Genomic DNA, 24817 nt, shown 5'->3' on the forward strand with positions numbered 1-24817 from the left:
TTACTCACCATTTGCTAACTTGCATGCACAGTGCTAAGTGTTGCACAGGCATCACAGCATGTAAAACCAGGTGACAGGCGGTGGGCACTCCCATCTTTCTCCTGAAGCATTCACCCACGGCTTTTACTTTTCTCCAGATGGAGCGCAGGATCAACACTTGATGGATGAGGTTTGGGTTACGCCAGCAGTGGGATCATCCAGACACTGAAAAGCTATCATTATGTGAGCCTAAAAATGATTAGAAATGGACCAGGTCTGAGGTGGGAGCAGGGGAAGTCTTAGCTAGATATGATTAAAAAGAGAAACAGAGAGAAACAGCCTGGAAGGATGGCAGTGCTGTAGGAGAGTCCAGAAGTGGAATCATCAGCCAACGAAGACAGTCCAAGAATCCAGTTTCTGTTGTCCACTTAACTTGCTTTTGGTCATCTTTTGACTTTATTTTTTTTTCTGTTTTCTTTCTTTTTTTTTCTCTTTTAACAGAATTGATAAAAAAATGTCTGGAGGCCAGAGTGGATATGAACTTAATGAAGCCAAAGCCATTCTAACTGAACTGAAGTCTATCAGAAAGGCTATCAGTTCAGGAGAAAAAGAGAAACAAGATCTGATGCAGGTATGTTACAGAACATTGTGTGAAGTCAGGGAAGCAGCTTGGGAGGCCTGGGAAACTCTCCTTGAGGCAGAAGTTATGTGTCAGAGTTTGGATGGCCCTTCATCACATCCCTCCATTCATACAGAATTGGGCAACAGATTGTTACAGGCTGAGGCTGATTGCCTTAGAGAATAGATTGGTTCAAAGCTCCTAATAGGCTTTTAACATTTTTGTTTAAAAAAAAAAACAAAACAAAACTTTATTCTCATTTATTTGGATTCCATACAAACAGAGATCTTCCATCTGTGAGTTCACTTCCCAAATGCTGCAACAGCTGGGGCAGGGCCACATTGAAGCAAGGAACCAGGAACTGATTTCAGGTCTCCTATGTGAGTGACAGGCACGTGAGCCATCAGCTGTTGCTTCCCAGGGTGCATGTCAGCAGGAAGCTGGATGGGAAGTGGAAATGGGACTTGAGCTCTGAAATCAGATGTGGACATCCCAAGCAATGTCTCCACTTCTGTGTCAAATCCTCACCCCCTCCTCACCCCACACACCCAACTTAACTGAAGGTAGGCTTAGGATATCCTGTGTGTTTGTGGCTGGTAGATGCTGGAGCCCACATCTTGGTGCACCCTGAAACTCTCTGAAAACTTTATGTGGGACCTGGATAAGTGGGGTTCTCTATACCTGGGATTCTCAACCCGGGTTACACAGAGTGTCTGTCGTCTGCCATCAGTCTTTAGAGGGTTTGCCTTTTGGGTGTGAGACTATGTGAAAGTTTCTTTCTGACCCAGCTAATTCTGAGGTGCTAGCGAATGGTGGGGTGCGAAGTGTTGACTTGGCTGGGGAATGCCTGTGTGGTTTTCCTGGGAAAGTTGCTGATAGCATTAGACCCCTTGTTATATCTGTATAGTTCTCACCCTAAGATCTTAAGTCCCAAGGATCCAGCCTCATGTGTAGCACAAACAAAACAGACATTCAGTGGTGAGTATTTGGAATATCTGTACATACCAATATAGTTCAGTTTTTTTTTACAGGGGTCCCCCTCTTCTTCCCTTCCCTCCATCCCATAATTATCAGGAGTAATAAGATTCTTACTTCAGGTATTTGGAATTTTTTATCTAGCAGAGTGAGAACTTAGGCTGCATCTTTGGGGAAACGTTGAAGCCAGTGGTGATGTTTATATCATTTTTAGAACCTCTACATTTAAATATCGTATTCAGCTATTTCATGTTGACTTTCAAAATGTTAGTTGAACGTACATAAATAGTCTTGCATCCACAAGGTTTTCTGTTTTGAGAATGTTGAAATAAACTGCAAGAAAAAGTATAATAGAAAAGAGTAAAAATAATAGCAAATACTTGTAAGTACTGACTTTGTGCCAGACAGTTTTCTAACCACCTTGCATGTACATAGCTCACTGAATCCTCCTAGAAGCCCCTAGAGATAGGCACTCTTACTACCCTTAGTTTACATACAAACACATTGCAGCACGTACAGGTCAAATAAGCTACATGGAGTCCTGCAGCTGGGAAGTAGCAGGACTTGGATTCAGACCTGGGCAGCCCCTGGAATCTGTGGTTTTGATGTAGACATAACACATACGGGACTTATAAGTAATTGTTTTTGGTCCTGCTTATTAAACCAGTATTTCCTGAAATGCACATAATAGGTCCTTCTTCTAAAAGAAGTAAATGGACTTGAACAAATCTACATAGGAACTTTATAATTTAACAGTGTTGTATCATCCTAATTTCTCCTATAAAGTCTGGATTCACACACAGTCCAGGTTAAAAGATTAGATTCCTTTTTAATTATTGAATACACAAAATAAGTCATTAGTAGATACAGAAATCAGCAATAGGCCTGAAAGGGACAATTAGATTCTGTGACTATCAAGCCTCTTTGAACATAGTAAGAAAACTATGTTACATCAGACTGTAGTACACACACACACACACACACACACAAGTCACAGAAATATGCCTACTCTTAATATTGGTAGTGTACTTTAATTTCTGGTATTTCCTATTTCATTAAGAAACATACTAGTCACAACCTATTAAATTGAACGCTTTGTAATTAAGTGCACTATCATTGCAGGTAACATTGAAAAATACTGATGTTTTCACTTCACAGTTGTAAACATAGAAAACACTTGCCAAGGACACTGAGAGCTTTGTTTGTTTCTCTAATATGTTGTTGAATGTGAGCCTTTATGTCTATTCCTCTTGTATACACATATACATATTTTGAAAGAAAATAGTGGTTAGGTAAAAATAAATATTAGATCTTTGATATTTTTATTACAAAAATTTTTAACAATTAGGATTGACCGTTAGATGTTCTTGATGATTCATAGTGGCTTTGTACCGTTTTTATTAGTATTACTAATGTAGATTGTACTCTTTTTCTTTAACAGTTTAGATAAAATTCTCCATTTTTTTATACTTGCATCTGTTCACATTCTCCTACGGTAAACCCAGTATCTTAAACACGTAGCCTTTCTGTTACTCGCTTTACCAAACCAGACACACCACCCACCATACGCAGTGCCATGCCGTAGGCACACAGAGATTCTCAGCTGGGGCCTGTGCCACTCCTTCACAACTTCCAGGCCTCGGTTTCCTAATCCTTAACATTGACGTAAGGGGAATAACCTCTTGGGCCCTGTCCAGATGGAAAGTGGCATAACAGTGGAAGCCTTCTAAGTAGGAAGCTGTCTTATTATGGCTAAAATGAAAGATTGAATTGTACATAAGGGTATTCTCTGTTTCTATAATAGCTATTGCATAAAGAAAGTGGATCCTATGGAAATAGATTTCTTAATGAAATTTTTTATTTAAAAAAATTTTTTTATTTAAAAAAATTTCATGTATTAAATATAAAGACACCACTACTCACAGAAAAGTGCTCTTTTGGGAAAGGTAAAGACAACTTGTTAAATACCATCTCCCATACTTCCAAAGTCATCTGTGTGTGCAAAATTATATTCTACTCTCATGTCTTCAGTAATAAAAGGTGGAAAGTACCTACTAGAATAAAGTCCTTGCTTTTTCCTTCGAGACTGGCTCTTTCTGTTTAATTTTACCTGATGGGGAGGATTGCTATCTTTACGTTAAGCTTCATGAAATGCTTTGTTTCCTGAACAGAGTCTTGCTAAGCTGCAGGAGCGGTTTCATTTGGATCAAAACATTGGCAGATCTGAGCCAGATTTGAGATCCAGTCCTGTGAACTCTCATTTATCTCTCTCCAGACAGACCCTTGATGCCGGGTCACAAACCAGCATTTCCGGAGATGTAAGTTCTCTGTCAAAAGGTTGGCCCATGAAGGCCGTTGGTGGGCTATAGTTACCGCATAGATGGGGAACCGGAACAGGAGCTGGGCATGCAGTTTGGACTCTGGGTGTGTGGAAGCTCTGTTTCATTCTCATAAGATTCGTTTTAAAAATCAAAGCCCTATCTTTGATAAGCTTCCAGGCATATCAGGATTTGTCCGTTTGAATATCTTTGTTCCAACCTTTTCATTCTGCATTTCTTCCAAGATGCTAAGAAACGTCTGGAGACATATGAGAATTTAACTTTTTCCTGTTAATTATTCTCATTATCAAGTCTTGGAAGTTGAGAATCTTTCAAAGAAACATTAAGGCTAATGAGAAACAGAAGAAACAAACAAGAAAAGTTTGTTTTTGTAAATCCACAGTTGATATATTAAGATATATCATTTGTATCTGACATTTGAAAATACTTACTGTGGATTGGAAATGAACTATTTTGCGTTCTTGCTTTTGGGATGCCATTAACAGATGTTTGCTTTTCAGTAAGTTCCCAGTTATTTTCATATTCTCTAATGCTTCCTTGAAGTATGTGCTGTGAAAGTAAAAACAGGTAGAGATGAAAGCAGGCCTTACCTGATTGAAAATTAATTTTTGAAGTTACCTAGTTTATATTTTTGTACAGTTGAAAGCTGAATGATGGAAATTTTTAGCTCATAAAGGCAGGGAAATTAGTTCTAGTTCATTAATTTTATTGACCCATACACCCTTCATAAACTCTTAGATACCAGACACATTTACCTGCTATTTTTTTTGTCTTGAATTTAATGTGGAGAGAGAGCGATGTTAAAGTCTTTGAAAACCAGACAAGGTTGAATTGAAAGAAATGTTTTGCCCCCACTGAGACTATAAAGTGAGTGCCTTTAAAAACTGGTGTTTCCCAATTTTAGTACCATCTTCTTTAGCTTTCTAATTACTTGTACTTTCTAGAAACAAAAGCAGTCTGCCTCATTGATTAGCAAAGTTAATTGACTTCTTTCCTTTTGTTTTTCACTAGATCGGAATGAGAAGTAGATCAAACTTAGCTGAAAAGGTCAGGCTAAGCCTACAGTATGAAGAAGCCAAAAGAAGGTAATGACAGGGGAGCTGTTTTGTTTGGGCGTCAGGAACATGATTTTGTATTCCAGAATGATCTTTACTCCTATGGTGACATCTGCTGGGCATTGCCACACATTCTTTCCAAGGTTGCCCTTGACATTCTAGGGTGTAGGGATTGTCTCCACCCTTTCTGTCTCTTCCCTTTTCCCTGTCTTTAGAGCTGAAGAGCAGGGAGAGTTCACGAGAAGTGTGGAAATGGAGTCACCCGTTCTCATCTGGAAAAACAAGGAAGCTTTGGGCTTATACAATACTTGTCTCTCAATTAAAAGTGAGAAGGTTGGTTTCTTAGATGAAGCATGATGCAGGGGCTCAGGCACAGGACTTAATGGCTGAGGAGTTATCAAGTAAAGTCTAGTAAAGTCTTTTCAGTGTGCACCTTTGCTTTGAATTTCTTACCTCTGACACCTTGTTGATGCTGAGGTGTCTTCCCGGTTGACTTACTTCAGGGAGAAGGCAGGGAGCATCCTGTTTCTCATATTTACCTTATAAACCCTTATTACCCTTGGGCTCTTTTGGAGTGAGGCATCAAAGATGTTGCCATCCTCACCTGGTAGGTGGACGCAGGTTACTTTCATAGCATAGACAGCCTTGTTTTGAGGGATGAGGTCATGCTGACATCTTTTATTTCATTATTTCCCTTATAAAAGCTTAAAAATGCCATTGGTTAATTATTTACGGTGACATTAGGAAAACCTGCATTATCACTCTGTAGGAGAAAAAGAAATTTATCACATTCTTCCCCCCTGAGCAGGAAACACTCAGCAGAGAGCCTTCTAGAATATCATGGCTTCCTACCATAAAGAATCCCATCAGATACTGAAGTATGTCTGTTATTAATGGTAATGATGATAATCTAAAAGTAATTGGCCATAGTGCTTAGAGATTATCTGGCTTTAACAAAGCAAAATAGATATAATATTTGCCTCTCTGTAGACTATGTTCCTAATATATTTGGTTCTTCAATTTACTGAAGGAAATTTAACATTTGTCCCACAAATTCTTAACCATAGGAGCTTGAGTAAATCACTTGGTCATCCTTAATAACAGTTTAGTCTGCCAATTTTAACACCTTTAAATTCTCCCTGATGAATTTTGAATTTCTTGAGGTTAGGAAAAAATTGTATGTACTTTATTCTCTCCTTCTTCATGCCCGGCCTAGTGTCTTTCCTTCAGTAAATATTGAGGAGCGATGCGTGAATGTGTGGCCTGGAGAGGTGCCTGCTTGTGGGCCTCTTGCTGGGAGCGTGCAGCCGTTAGCACGCAGAACTCCTGGATTCTGCTGGGCACAAGCCCGAGGTTTATGTGGTCCCTGTGAGGAGAATGGCCAGCGCTCGGAATTCATCTTGGAGAGGCAGGCCTTGGGCTCCTGGGTTCTTTTGGGCTTGATTATGAGTTCCTTGGATCATCTTGGGCTTTTGCTTTTCTTTGACTGCTAATAGGTAATTCCACTTGGAGCTTTCTACAACTCTCTCCTCACAGGCTCCCCTGGAAGTCTTCTGCATGTTCTGCACACCCTTTTTGAAGTAAAACTTAAGACATCCCTAATGCCTACTCACCCAAGTAATCAGTAGGCACCTTTCCTCCATGCCCTACATTGTTGCGCCTGTTCAGTCAGTTGCCTCCGTCACATCAGAACCAAAGACACTATTTTTCCCACTCGGTTACATTGCTGAACCATTTGGGGTTTGATTTTAGTTATTAGTGATGTTGATGAGATGATAAATCTCAAGGGTTTTTTGTGGATGTTGAAAGTGCTATTAGATAAGTAAAGAGGCGGGTTGTGTTTCTCTGAAACCTGTGTTTTCCTCCAGCCTTTGTTTTATATGTTTAATGAAGCCAATAATATCATGCTTATTTAGCATTTTAGTGATGAGTTTTCCAGGATGTTGAGACAGGTGTTTATGGTTTGTGGTTAAAGCTGAAGAACAGCTGACGTTACATCTATCGTAAGTACAGACAGTAGGTGAAAAAGAGAAGCACTCTACCTATGCAGCACCAGTCAAGGATGGCGGTGTTAATCTTAAACAGGAAACATACAGCGTGAGGATGTGGGTCTTCCGCCTGCATTTCTTGTTCACCTTCCTCTTCCCCTTCTATTAATTTCTTCCACCAAAGAGGGAGAAAAAAATGTCCTCCTTTATGTCTGTTTTTCGTACTCTGATGTGAGCTACAGCAGCATCCAAAGTAGTCACCAGTATCCTTTTAGAGGAGCATAGATTCCGTCGCCAGCGTGGATTGATGTTGTCCTGTGGTCGGAAGAGCCACAGGTGGTCTACCTGGTGAACGCTTGGGGTTTCTTCATGGTGCCATCGAGCACTTGATTCGTTTCGATCTGGGAGTTAGTATAACTGCACAGTGTGAAGTGAGGCAAGGGAAGAACAGCCCGGTCTGCCTTGGGCACTTGCTCCTCTTCCCCGCACGTCGCTGTCTCCCTGGCCTCACACGTGTAGCTGCAGCAGGTGCTGGCAACGGTTGCTCCCGTGCAGCATCACCGTGTGGAAGGTGCCAGTCCTGAAGCCCGTGGCTGTCTCAGTCCCAGTCCCGAGGGGGATCAGCCTCTGCAGCCTCTCTCCCTTGCCCTTGGCGCTGCTAGGGCCTGCTGGGAGCAACTTCACTCACCTGTGGACCAAGTCCCTGCTTGCTTCTCTCTCCTCTTCCTTGCCTGACTTGCTCATACCTTTGGCTCTGCCCTGCCTGCCCTGGGGATTGCTATTTGGCTAGGGATGGTGTCTTTCCCCCGATGGACAGAATCTCATGGCACTCAGGGCATTTTTTGCCTTGGTTTTTTAAAAGGAAGTCCCCAGATGTCCCCCCATTCTCCTACACTGGGAGTGCCGTGTGGGGCTGGCCTGCCCCGGCCCCCAGAGTGCTCTGCTTTTGGAGCTTCTGGGTACTTGATCTTCACCCTTGGCCCGGGTTGGTGGGTGTGCTCACTCAAATCCTGAAGGTGGGGATCACGGTGGTGGGGAGACCACACCCCTGCATGCTGTCCAGTTGGATGTTCTCAGCCACTGCTTGCCTCTTCTGTCCTTTGTTTCAGTATGGCCAACTTAAAGATTGAGCTGTCGAAATTGGACACTGAGACCTGGCCTGGGGCGCTGGATGTTGAGAAAGAGAGACTGATGTTGATTCACGAAAAAGAAGAACTTTTAAAAGAGCTGCAGTTCGTCACGCCGCAGACGCGCTCTCAGGATGAGCTGGAACGCCTGGAGGCTGAAAGGCAGCGGCTGGAGGAAGAGCTGCTGCCCGTGCGGGGTGCGCCGAGCCGAGCTCTGGCCGAGAGGTTTGTGTTGGTCCCTGGACAGGCCAGCCCACGCCCCGGGGCTGTGTCCAGCCCGCATGCCCTGAGAGACCGCAGGAAAGGACTTTCTGTCCTAGAGCAGTGGAGGGCACCCTGCCTGCAGCTCCCACTGTGTCCATTCCTCTGTGCTTGTTAGGGACTCAGAATGCCCGGGACAGACGTTGAGCGAGAAACAGCCCGGCATTGACTGAGCCGCGTGACATTAGCCGTAGACTGTTGCCCTCTGATAAGAAAGATGATCTAGACCCTTGGAGCAGCGGGAGCTTTCTGTGCTGGGCTTTACTGCTCACGAGAAGGTGCAGGGATATTGCTCTTCTTTCCTAACAGGTCAGAATGCTCACTTGGATTTGGTTTGTCAGTTGAAACTCTTCCCTGGAGCACATGAGAATGTAAAGGCCAACTTCTCATGGTATTACACAGTTTTCTGAGGGAAGATGTGAGCTAATTAACTTAAAAAAAAAAATCCAGTCCAGTAAAGAGATCACCTGAGTATGAAGCCAAGGAACCTTCGTGTGTCAGTTGGATGTGAACACACCTGCCCAGGCATGCTGGGTCCAGACTGCTGCTGGGGGGTTGGGCATCTGCACACCCATCCTGTAGGCCAGCAAGGAAGAAGCAGCACATGTCCCACAAGGACAGAAAAGAAGTGGTCGTTGGTGGTATTTCAGGTGGCCTAAGAGTCAGTGTAAAACATGCAGCAGTGATCCAGTTGCTTTTCTGGTGACAGTTTACTAAATGTTTACGCTTGTATGGCTAGATAATATCAATACCTCTGAAAAGGTAGGGCGGCAGAGGAAAACCCCTCCCACCTTCCCCGCTAGGTGTTAGCCTGTGGACTTGGCACCCTCAGCCTCATTTCTCCATCATGGGAGAGTTGATTTCTGTGAGTTTGTAGGCTGTAGGAAGCATGAGGAAGCTGCAGAAGAGAAAGCCTCTACAGACTACATTCTTTACCATCTTAAAGGCTTCTTGCGGGCACGCCCACTCCCTCTTCTTGTCTTCCCCTCTTGCTCTGGCCCACTGTCCAGAGGTGCTGACTGCAGGGCCACCTGAGGTGGCGTAAGCAGGGCCACGCACAGGCACATCTGACAAAGACCGGAAGGAGCAAAATCAGGGGTGAGAAGACCAGGCAGAACTGAACCGCAGGTGTGCTCAGGGTGCTTCAGAGGCAGAATGAGCCTTTGGCCGAGGGTTGAAGACACCCGGGTCCCACATTGGACTGCCTGTGTCAGTGCCTGACTCCAGCTTCCTGCTAGTGCAGGCCCTAGGAGGCAGTGATGTGGCATTAGTAACGGGGTTGCACCACCCACATGGGACACCTGCATTGCCTTCCTAAGCTGCTCGTCCGCCCACTTTAGTCATTCCTCAGCTTCAGTTGCTGCAGGAGTTTGGAAAGTGAGCCAGTGATGTGAGTACCTTCTCACTTCTCGCACCCTCTCTCCCCCCACCTCCCTCGCTCTCCCTCTCCCTCCTACTCCCTGCCCCTCCCTCTCTCTCCTCCTCCCTCCCTCTCCTTCTGTCTCCCTTCCTCTCTCTCCCTTCCTCTCCCCTTTCCTCCCTCCCTTCCTCTCCCTCCCTCCCTCCCTCCCTCTCTCTTCCCCCTCCCTCCCTCCCTTCCTCCCTCCCCCTCTCTCCCTCCTCCCCTCTCTCCCTCCCTCCCTCCCTCCCTCTCCCTCCTCTCTTCCCCCTCCCTCCCTCCCTCCCTCTCCCCCTCTCTCCCCCCTCCTTCCCTCCCTCCGTCTCTCTCCCCCTCTCTCCCTCCCTCCCTCCCTCCCTCCGTCTCTCTCCCCCTTCTCTCCCTCCCACCCTCTCTCTCCCCCTCCCTCTCTCTCCCCCTCCCTCTCCCTTCCTCTCCCTCCCTCCCTCTCCCTTCCTCTCCCTCCCTGCTTTCTTCCCTCCCTCTCTCTTTCTCTCCATCTCTCTTTCTCTTCCTTTTTCTCTTTTTCTGTCTTTCCCCAAATAAAATTTTTAAAAATTTACAAGAGAATCTGATGCTTTAAAAAAAAAATCTTTGATAAATGAGACTGACTGTTTCACGTTTTCGGCAGAGCTGAAGTGGGCACTGAGTCTGGGGTCTCCCAGCAGACACGGCAGCGTAGGACTTCGGGCTGTGCTGTTGTTAATGGCTTTCATTCCCCAGTGCCCTGGCACTTTTTCCTACTCTTCACCTTTTATTGTTTCTCCCACTGTATGTACATATTTCTGCTCTGCGTGTTACAGCTGGGGAACCAGAAGGGAATACCTTTGCAAGCAGTGTATTTCTTTGGTGTTAAAGCAGATGGAGGCAGGAGACACTTTTGGGAAATAAGATTTTCTGTGTGGAACTTAGTTTCATTGTGGAACGAATTCTGCTCCACCAACACCAGATCCTGCGGTTTCTTCTTGGTACCTCCATGACTATCAAAGGAAACTACTTGCAGAATTCTTCCAAGTTTTCCTGTTTTCCGTTTGTTCTGAGGGTTCCTCCTTAGATCAGGAGTGACCTGAAGCAGAATTCTGAGTCATTATTGAATTTTGCTCCTTGAATTTTCAGCCACTGTATGTAACTTGGCCTGACAGCAGTGACTGCCCTCATCACCATGGACGTGATGCACACTGGGGGAAGAGGGACTCTCTTTTGGAGGTCAAAAGAGAAATTGCTCTTAAATGAAGAAGTCCCTGCAGTGTAGGTCCCATTATGCAGCTTTCATGTTCCTTCCATATGGTTATGAAAATTCCTTACACTCCGTACTTTTCTATAGTTGATAAGTTGCCCCTTATTTTCTTACATATTCTAGTTTCACCTGACAATTGCCAAAGTGTTACACTTGTTTCTTAATTAGAATTGTTTCTTAATTTTAGGTACTGCTTCTGGAAATTTTTTTATGCAGCTGAGTAGAGATCTATGTGTCTTTTTTTTTTCTTTAAGTAGAGGCGAGACATCTTACTTCTGCTACACAACTTGGAATTCTTTCTGGTTCACATTTCTGGGCTGAGAGGAGACCACACAGTGTCTCTCCCTCGGGACACTAGGAGCAGAGCTGGGAGGGTGTAAGCCCCCATGCTGGGCAAAGGGCAGCTGGCAGGGAAGGGGAGGACCTTCCAGGGCCAAGTGGAAAGAGCCTGGAGATGAGCTCCGAGAGACACGCCCCTGACCCACAGGAAGTCGGGAAGGTTACTTCCCGAGAGACACACCTGGAATGTGAGGAAGGGTTTGTCTCTCCCAAGGAGAAACCTGGAGCAATCGTTGGAGCTGCCCCACTGGGAGGTTTCTGTGACCGCCGGGCCTTTGCTGTGCTTCTCCCCGTGACACCAGGAAGAAGGGGGCACTGGGAGGGCTGTGCAGAGGAAGGAAAGCAGACCCTGGCCTCCTGGGGCCTGACTGTCTAACCAAGGGAACATGTGAGCGCAGGCCAGAGCCAGGCGTGGGTAGTTCAGAGCGAAGCCAGAGCGCCAGGACCGGCCAGGACCGGCAGAGCCCGGCGTTGGGCAGTTCTGCGGGAAGCAAGCGCCTCAGGACTGAATTTTGATGTCATCCTGCTGTCTCCTTAAAGCACTAGGAAAAGTCTCATTTTTAATAAAAGCAGTAATTCAGCACTTCCAAAGTTTTAGAAAACACAGATTTTTTTGGAGAGTTTTGGGCTTTCTCTAGATCTTGTGTACCTTCTAATTCTAACACATTTTATTTTGTATTAATTTTTTTCCTTATTGGGTTTTTGTTTACATTTGAGAGATTAAAAAAATAAGGACTGTGTTCCTTTTTAGAATAGACCTTTGAAAACTGTGAATTAAAAATTTATCACGCTTTGAAGTATTAAAATGGCAAGAACTACATTTTTAATTTTAACATATAATGAAATTATGTTGTTGACACATCAAAGGGGTAGATACCTATAAATAAAATACAAGCATATTTCCTTACTGCCAGAAACATACATAGCATTTCAAAGGGGTTGGAAATTAGGGAAATTTTATTTTTCTCCAAACAAAAAGTGGCTAATTTTTTCTCTCACCACCATGCTGAGGCTTAGCACAAATAGGATTTGTTTTCTCCTCTGTGCAGCACCTTGTCTTCTCCTCGTCCCTTTGATCCCTCTAACAGCCTTATCAGGTAGCCACAGAGGGCTGCAATCACCATTTTACAGATGTAAAAGGTGAGCGCCTGGGTGCAGGGACTTGCCTCAGGCTGTGCAGCTACGGCAGGCCTGCCGCAGAGCCAAGACTGGACGCCCAGGTGCGCCTTTTCCCAATCCCTTCCTGCCAGTGCCTCGTCTGCTCTGAGCTGCTTTATTTTGATGATGTCTGAAGACACTCAGGGGACACAGACGGCATTCATGCAGGCCTTTGGCTGCATCAACCCCAGGGCTGCTTGACATGTTTGAAAATGACTTCCTACTCAAGTGTGCAGCTCCGTAATGTTCTAATTTTAAAAAAGAAAAAACTCAAGTGGTTGAATGTTAGTGAGATGTCAGTGCTAACTTGGTGCAGGTTATTAGGTGTGCTGTAGTCAGGAAAGGAAGTCACCTCTAGTTTGTTTGTTTGTTTGTTTGTTTGTTTTTTGACAGGCAGAGTGGACAGTGAGAGAGAGACAGAGAGAAAGGTCTTCCTTTTTGCTGTTGGTTCACCCTCCAATGGCCGCTGCAGCCGGTGCGCTGCAGCCGGTGCGCTGCGGCCGGTGCGCTGCGGCCGGCACACCGCGCTGATCCGATGGCAGGAGCCAGGTACTTCTCCTGGTCTCCCATGGGGTGCAGGGCCCAAGTACTTGGGTCATCCTCCACTGCACTCCCGGGCCATAGCAGAGAGCTGGCCTGGAAGAGGGGCAACCGGGACAGAATCCGGCGCCCTGACCGGGACTAGAACCTGGTGTGCCGGCGCCGCAAGGCAGAGGATTAGCCTAGTGAGCCACGGCACTGGCCAACCTCTAGGTTTTGACATCTTGCTCCAGACAGGCACAGAGGGGCCCACCAGGTCATTGTGGACTGATTTCCTTTATCACTAAAATGCTCATCTAATTAGGATTGAAGTGTTCACCACTAACTTATTTTGCAACAATCCTAGTTAAATTCCATACCAAGATGACCTTTTTCAAGTTTTTATTACTATTGCCAAATATTTCGATAAGGGGCAGATGTTTAGCCTACTGGTTCAGAGACCCACATGCCACCTTAGAGGACCTCCATGTGATACCCAGCTCAGCTCACTGTCAGTGCAGACCCTGGGAGGCAGCAGTGACAACTCAACCCAGGTTTCTGGATTGAGTTCCTGTCTCCCATCTTCAGCCCCAACCCAGTCCTGGCCCTTGTAGGCATTTAGAGAGGGAACTAGCCTGCCTGTCAATAAATACATTTTTAAAAAATAATTTTTAAACACTTTAATCACATGAAAGCAAGTCACAGACCTGTGTAAGAATTCTGTAGTCTTTATTTAGTTTTTTTTTCTTATCATCACCCTTTTTTTTTTGTTTTTGTTTTAATTTTTATTTTATTTTATTTAATGAAAATAAATTTCCAAAGCACAGCTTATGGATTACAATAGCTTCCCCCCCATAACTTCCCTCCCACCCACAACACTCCCCTCTCCCACTCCCTCTTCCCTTCTATTCACATCAAGATTAATTTTCAATTATCTTTATATACAGAAGATCAGTTTAGCATATATTAAGTAAAGATTTCAACAGTTTGCACCCACACAGAAACACAGTTTGAGTACTAGTTATAGCATTAATTAAACACCTAAGAGTAATTGTGTATCAATTACAGAGTTCAACCAATAGTTTTAAGTAGAACATAAAAAATACTAAAAGTGTAAAGTATTAAAAGTGCAACTTTTGTATTGTTGTGGCTTCCCCCCCAACCTCCCTCCCTCCCATGGCCCTCCCCTCTCCCACTCCCTCTCCCATCCCACCCTTCATCGAGTTTCATTTTCAATTACCTTCATATACTGAAGATCAACTTAGTATATACTAAGCAAGGATTTCAACAGGCTGTACTCACACAACCACACAAGGTATAGGGTATTGTTCGACTAGTAGTGTTGTTTTAAGCTTCATAGTAAAACACATTAAGGACAGAGATCCTACGTGGGGAGCATGTACCCAGTGACTCCCATTGTTGATTTAACAGTTGGCATTCTTATTTATGACGTCAGCAATTACCCGAGCCTCTTGCTATGAGCTGTCTAGGCTATGGAAGCCCCTTGAGTTCACTGACTCTGAACTTGTTTAGTCAAGGCCGTATCACAGTGAAGGTTCCTTCCTCCCTTCAGAGAAAGGCGCCTCTCTCCTTGATGGCCTGTTCCTTCTGCTGGGGTCTTGTTCACCAGGATCTTTCATTTAGATTGTTTTTTTTGCCACCGTGTCATGGCTTTCCATGCTTGTGAGACTCTCATGGACTTTTTAGCCAGATCCAAATGTCCCAAGGGTTGATTCTGAGGCAGGAGTGCTGCCATTCTATGAGTCTGCTGTGTGTCCTGTGTCCCCCACAGGATCATTCTCTCCCTTTTAATTCTGTCCTTCATTATTTGCTTACACTGGTCTTATTTGTGAAATCTCGTCGACACATACCCTATCTTTTTGATCAGTTGTGTATGTATACTTATCACTTTACCAAGTGCTCTGGCATTGGTACCTGCCTCCTTGGTCACCCTTTTCTTTGACACTATTCTTCCCTAACTCCTAGGACCATTTTACTTACCTATTTAAGAAAATTTCAGACTCCTGACATTTTGAAATTCTCAGTGACTCCAGAGGTTGGGCAGGAATCTCCTCTTCACTTTAGCTCAGCTGTGTGTGCCTTGCTGGTGGTCCTGTTCTAGCTGTCACGTTCATTGATAGGTGATGCTGTGTGTGTATGTGTGAGTGTGTGAGAGAGAGACCGCGATAAGAATCTTTTAGTTTTTTTGTTTTATTGTAATCATCTGAAAATAATGTCTGTATTTTTTCCTAGATTGAAATTGGAAGAGCGAAGGAAAGAGCTGCTACAGAAACTTGAAGAAACTACTAAATTAACTAGTTACCTGCATTCGCAGCTTAAAAGGTGAGCTAGGCAGGTTCTGGGTGGGGGGACTGTTCTCCAGCTATGCTCAGGCATGTTGCAGGTCACTGCTGATTTCTTTGCATTTCATTTTCAGCTATTTAAAAGTAAATAAGGTAGTACCTCCAGCACAATTAATATTTGAGTTACCAAATTTCAAGCCATGTAGATTGTCTTCTTGTGAACTCCCCATGGTCATGTTGGTAATGAATTTGGAACATGTTGCAGGACAAAGTTATGTTTTAGCTGTTGGGCCATCCTTAGGAAAGTAACACATTTCTCCCATTTCCCCGTCTTTAAAATAAATAGTGTGGGGGAAATTTGCCTTAAAATATTTAGCCATAGATTTTCTTCTATTGGTTAGAAAAATATTCACCCCTTGAATTTATGCACAAAGAAGAGGAAAGGCATGAAGGAGCCCTGGAAGCTTTTGTGTAATCTCTTTGTTTTTATATGTTTACCCTTTAAAAAAAAAAGATTTATTTATTTATTTGAAAGGCAGATTTACAGAGAGGCAGAGAGAGAGAGGCAGAAAGAGAAAGAGAAAGATGTCTTCCATCCATTGGTTCACTCCCCAGATGACTGCAGTGGCTGGAGCTGTGCTGATCTGAAGCCAGGAGCTTTCCCAGGCGCATTAGCAGAGAGCTGGATTGGAAGTGGAGCAGCTGGGACTCAAACCAGCGCCAGTGTGGGATGCAGGTGGCAGCTTTACCTGTGCCAGCCCCAAGCTTACCCTTTTTTTAATCTAAAAACAAAAAGTTGGTTTAAGTGAAGTAACTATAATAACGTTTCATCCTTTTTGTTTCTGGTTTTTTTCCCTTTTAACATATTTAAATTAAAAATTGCTTCTAGATATTCATGTATGAAGACTTTCAAATATGTATTTTACATTTTTTTAAAAAGTGTGCAGAAGGGTAATTTTTAGTAAGAATAGAATTGCTACTTTTTAAGGAGTATCTGAGGGGGCCAGCATTGTGGTGTAGCAGGTAAAGCCACTGCCTGCAAAGCTGACATCCCATATGGGTGCCGGTTCAAGTCCCGGCTTCTCCACTTCTGATCCAACCCCCTGCTAAAAGATGACCCACTGTTGGGCCCCATTGCCCACATGGGAAACCTGGATGAAACTCCTGGCTTCTGGCTCCAGCCAGACCCAGCCTTGACTGTTGTGGCCATCTGGAGAGTGATCTAGCAGATGGAAGACCCCTCCCTCTGTCTCTCCTTCTAGGTAACTCTGACTTTCAAATAAATACATTAAAAAGCAAAGTGTTTGAAGAATAGGGTTGCAGGGGTTTAGTGAACACACAAGAAAAGATAGGCTGTTGTAGCTAACGCCCTGCCCCGGTCCGGTCCATTAACGCCCTCCCTTGGTGTCATCGGGTTCCTTCTCTTGGGGCCTACGTCCTGGGGGAGCTTGCAGAGGTTGTGATGGGATTTTCCGGACTGGACCAGATTTCACAGTGCGTGCTCCTCTTCCTCCAGCCTGTCCGCCAGCACCCTGTCCATGTCGTCCGGGAGCAGCCTGGGCTCCCTGGCGTCCAGCCGTGGCTCTCTGAACACCTCCAGCAGAGGGTCGCTCAACTCCCTCAGCTCCAGTGAGCTCTATTACAGCAGTCAGGGGGACCAGATGGACGTGGACTATCAGTATAAACTGGACTTCCTTCTGCAAGAGAAAGGCGGGTACATTCCTTCTGGACCCATCACCACCATCCATGAGAACGAGGTGGCCAAGTCTCCTGGCCAGCGTGGACTGTGCGGGGTGGCAGCCACAGCTGCTGGCCACACCCCCCCACTGACCGAGGCCCCCAAGTCTGTGACGTCCCTGTCCTCGCGGTCCTCCCTGTCCTCCTTGTCCCCTCCTGGCTCACCGTTGGTCTTGGAGGGTGCGTTCCCCATGTCCTCTCACGAGGCCACGCTGCGTCAGTTCACGGCCGACTTCGACGACTGTGAGCTGAGCAGCCGCTTTGCGGACATCGGCCTCAGGGAAAATCAGGTGCTGCTGGACGCTGATTCTGGAGGAACGCCCCAGCCGGCCTCGGAGGACCCAGACCTCAGTGAGTGCCCCAGGGAGCCTCTGTGTGAAGGAGTTGCAGGTGAGTGCGGACCTCGGCTTGGAAGGAGACAATGGAGGCTTACTCTTCCCATGTAAACCAACAGACAGTCGCCCTGTTTCCTTGACGTCTGTGTGTCAGCTCCATTTAAGGTGTGCTTTCTCATATGCACAGGCATTTTTTTTTCTTGAGAAAGTAAAAGTTACCTTCTGTTCTTAACCAGTTGAATCATTAAGTCCCTGTGCTTTTTCCAGAGACACTGTGTGTGTGGTAGCTGACAGGGAATGTATTTTATGAGCACACTTGATGCTTCCAAATAGATTGTGGTTCTGAAATAGCCAGGCAAAGAAGCAGGCTGGCTTTTAAAATTTGGCCTAACACAGATTAAAACCAAGGCAATTAGCATACCAGCTAATTAGTACCAAGGTTCAGTGTTTAGACTGCTCAGGGAATTCTATATAAATACAATTTTTTGTTCCATGCCAGACTCTTTTTGCTTCAAGTTCAAGTGGCAAAACAGGATGCAGTGCATGGTGTTACCCTGCCCTCTTCTGGCCACCTCGGTACTTGCAGCCCGAGGAAGCGGGACAGATGAGTTCTGCATTGGTACTCAGAACAGGAAGAATTTCTTTCTTCTCTCTCTCTCTCTCTAAATGTTTTCGTTTGCAAAGTGAAAACATTTACTATATTAGATATGCTTGTGAAGAGCACTAGAGGGTGCCTTGTTGGCAAATGATCACTCTTCTGGTCCGAGGTGGATGAGCTCTTCCAGGGCTAGCTTGAGGCCAGAAATATAGGTAAAAAGTCTTGTGCAGAGCTGCTGGTGCTGCCTTGTGTCCCATCGCACAGAAAGGGACAGCCCGCCTTAGGAGGGGGAAATCTTTTTGTTTGTATGTACATACGGTCCTAGGAATTAAGTGATTGGTGGATTCAGATGTTTAAAGCAATAGACAGACCAGACCTAGCCTGTTCCTTGGTTTCACACTGTACTCAGCTGGTGGGGCATATGAAACAGCTGTGGGGTTTGTGTGCCCCCTCCTGGGGATGTGTCAGAGCTGCCAGCAACATGCTGGTGAAGGAATTGAAGCAGGGGGTGGTGTGGACACTGGGGGCTCCCCTCTGCCGGAGGGAATAGCCACATGCCCTCTCGGCTGTGCCCTGGTGGGCACCTTAGCCAGTCTGTCTGGCAGTGAATGCTAGGAGGTTTGACACCATGAAACACACGAAGTCTCTGATCAGGCCGGGCCCAGTCATGAGTCATGCACCGTGTGACGGGACCGTGAGTCCCCGCCTCAGACGGCGGGGGTTATGGAAGGAAGAGCAGAACGGAAGCAGGCGGAGTGTGGTTTGCAGCATTCTTCTGTGCTTTGGATTTGAAGAGTCCTACGTTTCTTGAGCATTTCAAGTTACTTTCAGTCTGCATGTATCCTGAGTAGCCCCTAGTGACCAGTGCATTTAGGGGGGCGGGAGAGGGAGGGCGGGTCAGCAGAAAGCCTGCCGGCGGTCTGCCACAGCCCTTCTCCCCCAGGATCCCGAGGCCCCTTCCTGCCCCCGGCTCTTGGGTCTCTGATGAGTCTGTGTGGCTGGAGACAAGCCTTGACTAAGGCGATGTTAGCTTTTTTACTGCACATCATATTACCCAAAGCACTGTTAAAAAGTCAGCCTGTGGGAAGGTAAGGCCAAGAGCTCTGTTTGCAGATAGTGCTAGCTTCAGGTCTGAAAATAACTGAAAACGCAGTTCTCATCAAAAGATGCGTTCTCTTCGGGTCGCCATTCTCTTTGGGTCGCCAGTCCTTGATCTGTCCGGGGGACATCTGCCCCTCCCCAGGGGGTGAGGGGCTGCCTGTCAGAGCCTCAGTTCATCTCTCTGAGTGCTCTGGAGTCTTTCCCAGGTGAAGTTGAGCCCCTTTTGTGTAAATCCTGCTCTCCAGCATCAGTGCCTGCTGGATGGCAGAAACCAAGTTGGAATAACTACGAGTCAGTCTCTGTCATTGTCAAAGTCAATTTCAGGCTGCTGTGGTTATTCCTGGGGGTAATCAATAAATCATGTCATCACCTTCACCCTCACGGAGAGGGGGTGGGCGCAGAGAAGGCACTTCATCATCAAGGAAAAAGCATTCCTACTGCCAGAAATAAAAGGGGAAATGCGGCAATCAATCCTGTAATCTGAAGCCTTAAAACTTAAACATCTTAACAAGATGTAAAGTCACGGCTCAGGAGGGGGCCGGAACGCACGTCCCCCCTGGGCTGGGCTCCAGGGCCCTGGCCAGGAGAGGATGAAAGTGCTCTGCAGGCCTGCAGCTTGTTACGCGCAGAGCACAGCTGTCAGTGAGAGCGCCTTGCTCACGGCAGGATGCTCCTGTATGAATATGAGCGGGAGATGAAAGTTAAGTGCGAGTTGGTGCTAAAGATTCAGTAACACAAAAAGTGTTTTTTTATTTTTAATGGTATTAGCTAGTGAGAAATTCCTGTAAGTCAAAGACATTTTCTCTGTAATTTCTGTTAGAAAAGTGGCCCGGGAGATGTGGAATATGGCATGTGGAGAGGAGGCAAGAGCAAATGAGGCGGAAACCTGCCCTCCCATTGAGTGAGCTAGAAGCTCTCTGTCGTAGCATACTCAGACAGCTGGGGGAGGCAGATAGTTTCCTACCCCAAGGATGTGTAACCGTAATGACTGCTGGGCAGGAGGACTAGGAACCAGCGAGAACCCGGGCAGTCCATCCCCTTCCCTCAGAGTGTTCCAGGACGAGAAGAAACCAAGCAGTGCTGTTTCCTAAACAATGACTGAAAGAACCGTTGTCCTAGGGAGCTTGGGGGTCGTGGCTTCCTGGTCATCTACAGTTGCTGAGTTGAACAGTCGTGTCCTGGGCTCTCAGAGGACGCTTTATTTTGGATAGCTCATGATCAAGCCATGTGTACTGCCCACTTCACTTTTCCTCGGAGGAGCTCTAACTAGTGCTGTCACTCTCCCTCCCTCAGACGTGGAAAAATCACTACCAAAAAGAAGAGGCATCCACTTGCTTGGGGAGAAAACTGCTTGTGTGTCGGCTGCTGTATCGGACGAGTCTGTGGCTGGGGACAGTGGCGTCTATGAGGCTTTCATGAAACAGTAAGGATTCGGCAGGGCTGCTTCTGTCTGTACCATACTGCTCGTAGCTTTGTGTGTGCGTGCATGTGTCCACACGTGTGCGTGTGTGTGTTATGCTGCCAATGTCCTGCTACCGTGAATCCACCCTCAGAAGTACACTTGATTTCGGTGGGGACACTGGGGCGAATTGCCGGTGCTTGTTTGGTGCACGGAGCTTCTGGTGTGTATTTCTGAAAACCCAGACTGTACGTGGCAGTGTGCCGGAGTGCCATAGCGAGGCCGTATGAGTCACGCACTGGAAGATCCCTCCCTGAAGCCCAGAGGCAGTCTCGTTTTGTAAAGATAAAGATAGCCTCTGAAACAGGCAACTTTCCCTGGCATCAGCTCCAGAGATGGCGCAGGAGTGCTGTGGATTCCAGTTTGTATTCAAAATCAGCAGGTAGAGCCACCTCCTATGATGCTGGCGTCCCATGTTGGTGCCGGTTCAGGTCCTGGCTGCTCCGCTTCCAAACCAGCTCACTGTTAATGCACCTGAAAAAGCAACAGAAGATGGCCCAAGTCCTTGGGACCCCAAGTCCTCACCCATGAGGGAGTTCCATGCTCTTGGCTTCTGCCTGGCCTAAACCTGACTATTATGGCTAATCAGGGAGTGAACCAGTTGACGGAAGATCAGTTCCTCTTTCCCTTCCCCTCTCCCTCTCCCTCCCCTACCCCCTCTCCCTCTCCCTCCCCTACCCCCTCTCCCTCTCCCTCTCCCTCTCCCTCCCCCTCCCCTACCCCCTCTCCCTCTTTCTCTCCTCACCCCCTTTCTCTTGTAACTCTGCCTTTCAAATCAAAATTAATAATTTTTTTTTAAAAATCATTGAGTAGTGAACAGTAATTCATAATAGGCAGTTTCCCCATTGATTGCCTGTTCTCTCCCAGGCCTGGTGAACTCGAAGACGCTGCGTGCAGTGGAGAGGATGCTGCCGTCGTGGAGACTGCCCAGGTGCAGATCGGACTCAGGTAGGGCATGGGTAGGTGGGGAAGGGCGAGCGCGGGAGTCTGTGCAGTGACAGGTGATCTGTGGAGATTGCTTACTTCCTTCATCTTCTAACAGATACGATGCAAAAAACTCGAGTTTCATGGTGATTATAGCACAACTTCGAAATCTTCATGCCTTCTTGATACCTCATACTTCAAAAATGTAAGTAAAATCAGTGGAGAACAACTCAAAGAACTTAATGCTTCTGAAGTCAGTGAAGAGCAAATAAAAGAAATTATAATTTTTCTTGTAAGATATGTTCGTTGTCCTTAAGCAGTTTGTCAAAATGAGGATGGGGGATGACCTAATAAATCAACAGTAGATAAAGATGAGAAGCAAAACATGACACAGACATACTAGGTTTTGGTCTTTCTCAGTTCACTCATTATTAAGCTAGGTGTCAAGACTTTGTATCCCCGTTTTCAATCAGAAATTCTGAATTATGCTGTGTTGGGCCTGATTATTGGAAATACAATGAAGTTGTTTGTTATTACATTATAGTTATTACGGTTTTTGTTATTGCATAGTATTTCCTACAATTGGCTTAGAGGAATTTTCTGATCTTTCACATGAAAAGATGGTGATCAAATCTTACTTGTCGGGGCCGGCGCCGCGGCTCACTAGGCTAATCCTCCGCCTAGCGGCGCCGGCACACCGGGTTCTAGTCCCGGTCGGGGCGCCGGATTCTGTCCCGGTTGCTCCTCTTCCAGGCCAGCTCTCTGCTGTGGCCAGGGAGTGCAGTGGAGGATGGCCCAGGTGCTTGGGCCCTGCACCCCATGGGAGACCAGGAAAAGCACCTGGCTCCTGGCTCCTGCCATCGGATCAGCGTGGTGCGCCGGCCGCAGCGGCCATTGGAGGGTGAACCAACGGCAAAAGGAAGACCTTTCTCTCTGTCTCTCTCTCTCACTGTCCACTCTGCCTGTTAAAAAAAAAAAAAAAAAAAAAAATCTTACTTGTCGGTACCACGTCACCAGTCGAACATTTTACATACTGCATGTAAGAGTATGTTTTTCTCCTCAAGCATTGGCTTCCCTGTGAGCAGTGATTTCGTAGTTCCTTCACTTCATCAATCCAGGAAGCCCAGCCAAGTGGCGGCCCAGTGCTGCACAGGCCGTTGCTTCGGCACTGTCTGAGAGCTGACCTCCGTTCACACTTCTGGAGCCAGAGTTCCGGGGACTCTTCTAAGGACTCATGGATATGAATGGGCTGCGTGCAAAGGAGGTCTTCAAAGCACACATGGAAATGCAGACCGAAAAAACCTTGCTTGGATTCCAAAATAAATTAATCTTTTAATTCCTTTTTCCATGAACTTTTTGAAATATCCTCATGTATGTCTACTCTGCATTTAGACTTCCTGAGTCAGGATGTGGATCTTGATCATATTTTGAGTGTGACATTACAAGGAATTGGAACTAAGCTGTTGAGGGGTGATCCCCAAGACTCTGTATTCGGCCAGGTGGATATTTTTCCTTACGGCAGAGTATATTCCTCAATGAAAAAGAACTATATAGGAGAGTTCTGCATGTTTTCTCTCCAAGTGTCTGTTCACATCTCATATTCATCAGAAAAAAGAAACTGGATCAAAATAAACAAACAAGAGAGCTAGATCAAGATGATGGAGCAGGCAGCGGAAAAAGAGAGAGTGGCTGTCTGTGTGTTGATGGTCATCAGAGCTAGAGCGGAATGGCACAGACTCGGAAGTCTTCCTGAGATCAAGGCGTGGGATTACTAGTGAGACCACTAAAAAGAGCAGGCAGAGTGTGGGAGTCTGCTGCCCAGGCTGACACACAAATACCAGTTGGAAGTATTCAGGCAAGGTGGCTAGGTAATATGTTTGTGATTTTTCCCTGCCAGTAAATACGCTATGGAAATGGTGCTTGCCATTGGTGGCCTTTTAATAAGACAGGTTGAAAGAGGAGTTAGGTTTACCAGACATTGAATCTGTGAACTGTGAGAGCCGCTCAAAAGCTGAGGAAGAACTGCAGAATGCCCCCAAAACATGCACTTTCTTTAACAAGGGGTGCAGGGGTGCACCTACCCGAACGCTGAACCTTACCCAAGGCAATGACAGGCATCCTTACCTCACAGGAAGTGACAGAGTCCTGTGCAGGTGGGAGGACGCCCTGGGTAGTTCAGGGCCAGTAGTCATCAGCCCAGCTGACGCATATGGAATGCTGTTCTTCTCAGCTCGTCTTGGGCTACATAGCAATACTTTCAGAAACCCATACATAAACTAAATAGAGACACTGCTAAAAATGACTGATATAAATACCTTCAAGTAGTTATTTTCCCCCACCACCTCAAGACTGTGTTTTTAAGATTAATTTATTTATTTGAAAGGCAGAGAGAGAGAAATCTTCCATTTACAGGCAGGCCTGAGCCAGGCGGAAGCCAGGAGCCAGGCCTCCATCTGCATCTCCCCATGTGGGTGGCAGGGACACAACTACTGGGATCCTCATCCACTGCCTCCCCAGGACACTAGCAGGGAACTGTGTTGGAACAGAGTAGCTGGACTCGAACTAAACTCTGAAATGGAATGCAGGTGTCGCAAGTGGTGGCTTCATCCACTGTGCCATAATGCCCACCCCTGAGTTTTTTTGTTGTTCATTGTAGCAGAGTTTGTGCTTCACAGTGTTTCCATGAGTGACTTCTGGCTTGTCTGACTCCAGTTTGCACCTGCCACCCCCAGCAGGATAAGAGGAAAGCACCCCCTCCTTCTCTCCTTTGTGCCTTTAGCTGTTAACCAGTGTAAGATCTTTCTGAAGTGGCTAGGCCACTGGTGCGAAGTAAGACTGAAAGCTCCGTGCTAACTCTGACAGGTCTCTCCTCTGCTGCTGTTCCGTGAAGGCAGAGTAAACGAGTTTCCTCTGCTGACTCCCCAGACCGAAGGAGAGTCCGCTGTGCCTCGGGCGGGCTCTGGAATCCAGGCTCACTAGATCTCTGATACCCAGTCTCCAGAATTAATGTTGATATAAAGTACAAAGTAGTACAGCGTTCCTCGTTCTGCCTTTGAGTGTGAAGTTACTTGGAGAAAAGCGTGTTTTCAGAATGGAGTTAGAGAAGCCGGGAAACGGGATTAGGAGTAGGTTTGGTGGGCGTTGTCTTTCTGGGATTACAAGGAAAAGGCTTCATGCAGTTCGCGGGAACCGTGGGCCTTCCGTTGAATGATGTGAAGCATAGACTCTGAACACAGCCTGTCACATCTGAGACTCCAGAGGTGCTGGACGGTGATGTTTCGAGCTGTTGTTCCATCTGTTTTAAATGTTCTCAACAATATGCTACTCAGCCTTTCTTCTTCTCTAGTAGCATAATGTATCCCATT

General features: G+C 46.2%; 1 protein-coding gene across 4 annotated transcripts in view; it reads left to right on the forward strand.

Annotated features, from left to right (window-relative positions):
• Positions 1 to 24817, forward strand: part of WWC2 (WW and C2 domain containing 2) — a 262176-nt gene that overhangs the window by 183977 nt on the left and 53382 nt on the right. For all 4 annotated transcript variants that reach the window (XM_008250200.5, XM_089325521.1, XM_089325520.1 and 1 more), the window contains 9 exons: positions 481 to 610; positions 3745 to 3891; positions 4924 to 4997; positions 8065 to 8307; positions 15249 to 15338; positions 16815 to 17425; positions 20363 to 20492; positions 21396 to 21476; positions 21571 to 21657. In XM_008250200.5, the coding sequence (XP_008248422.2) occupies positions 481 to 610; positions 3745 to 3891; positions 4924 to 4997; positions 8065 to 8307; positions 15249 to 15338; positions 16815 to 17425; positions 20363 to 20492; positions 21396 to 21476; positions 21571 to 21657 (1593 nt within the window). The remainder of the gene's footprint in view (positions 1 to 480; positions 611 to 3744; positions 3892 to 4923; positions 4998 to 8064; positions 8308 to 15248; positions 15339 to 16814; positions 17426 to 20362; positions 20493 to 21395; positions 21477 to 21570; positions 21658 to 24817) is intronic.

The sequence above is a fragment of the Oryctolagus cuniculus genome, chromosome 2, assembly GCF_051225735.1.
Source record: "Oryctolagus cuniculus isolate XC-2025 breed Fujian yellow rabbit chromosome 2, ASM5122573v1, whole genome shotgun sequence".
Taxonomy (NCBI): domain Eukaryota; kingdom Metazoa; phylum Chordata; class Mammalia; order Lagomorpha; family Leporidae; genus Oryctolagus; species Oryctolagus cuniculus.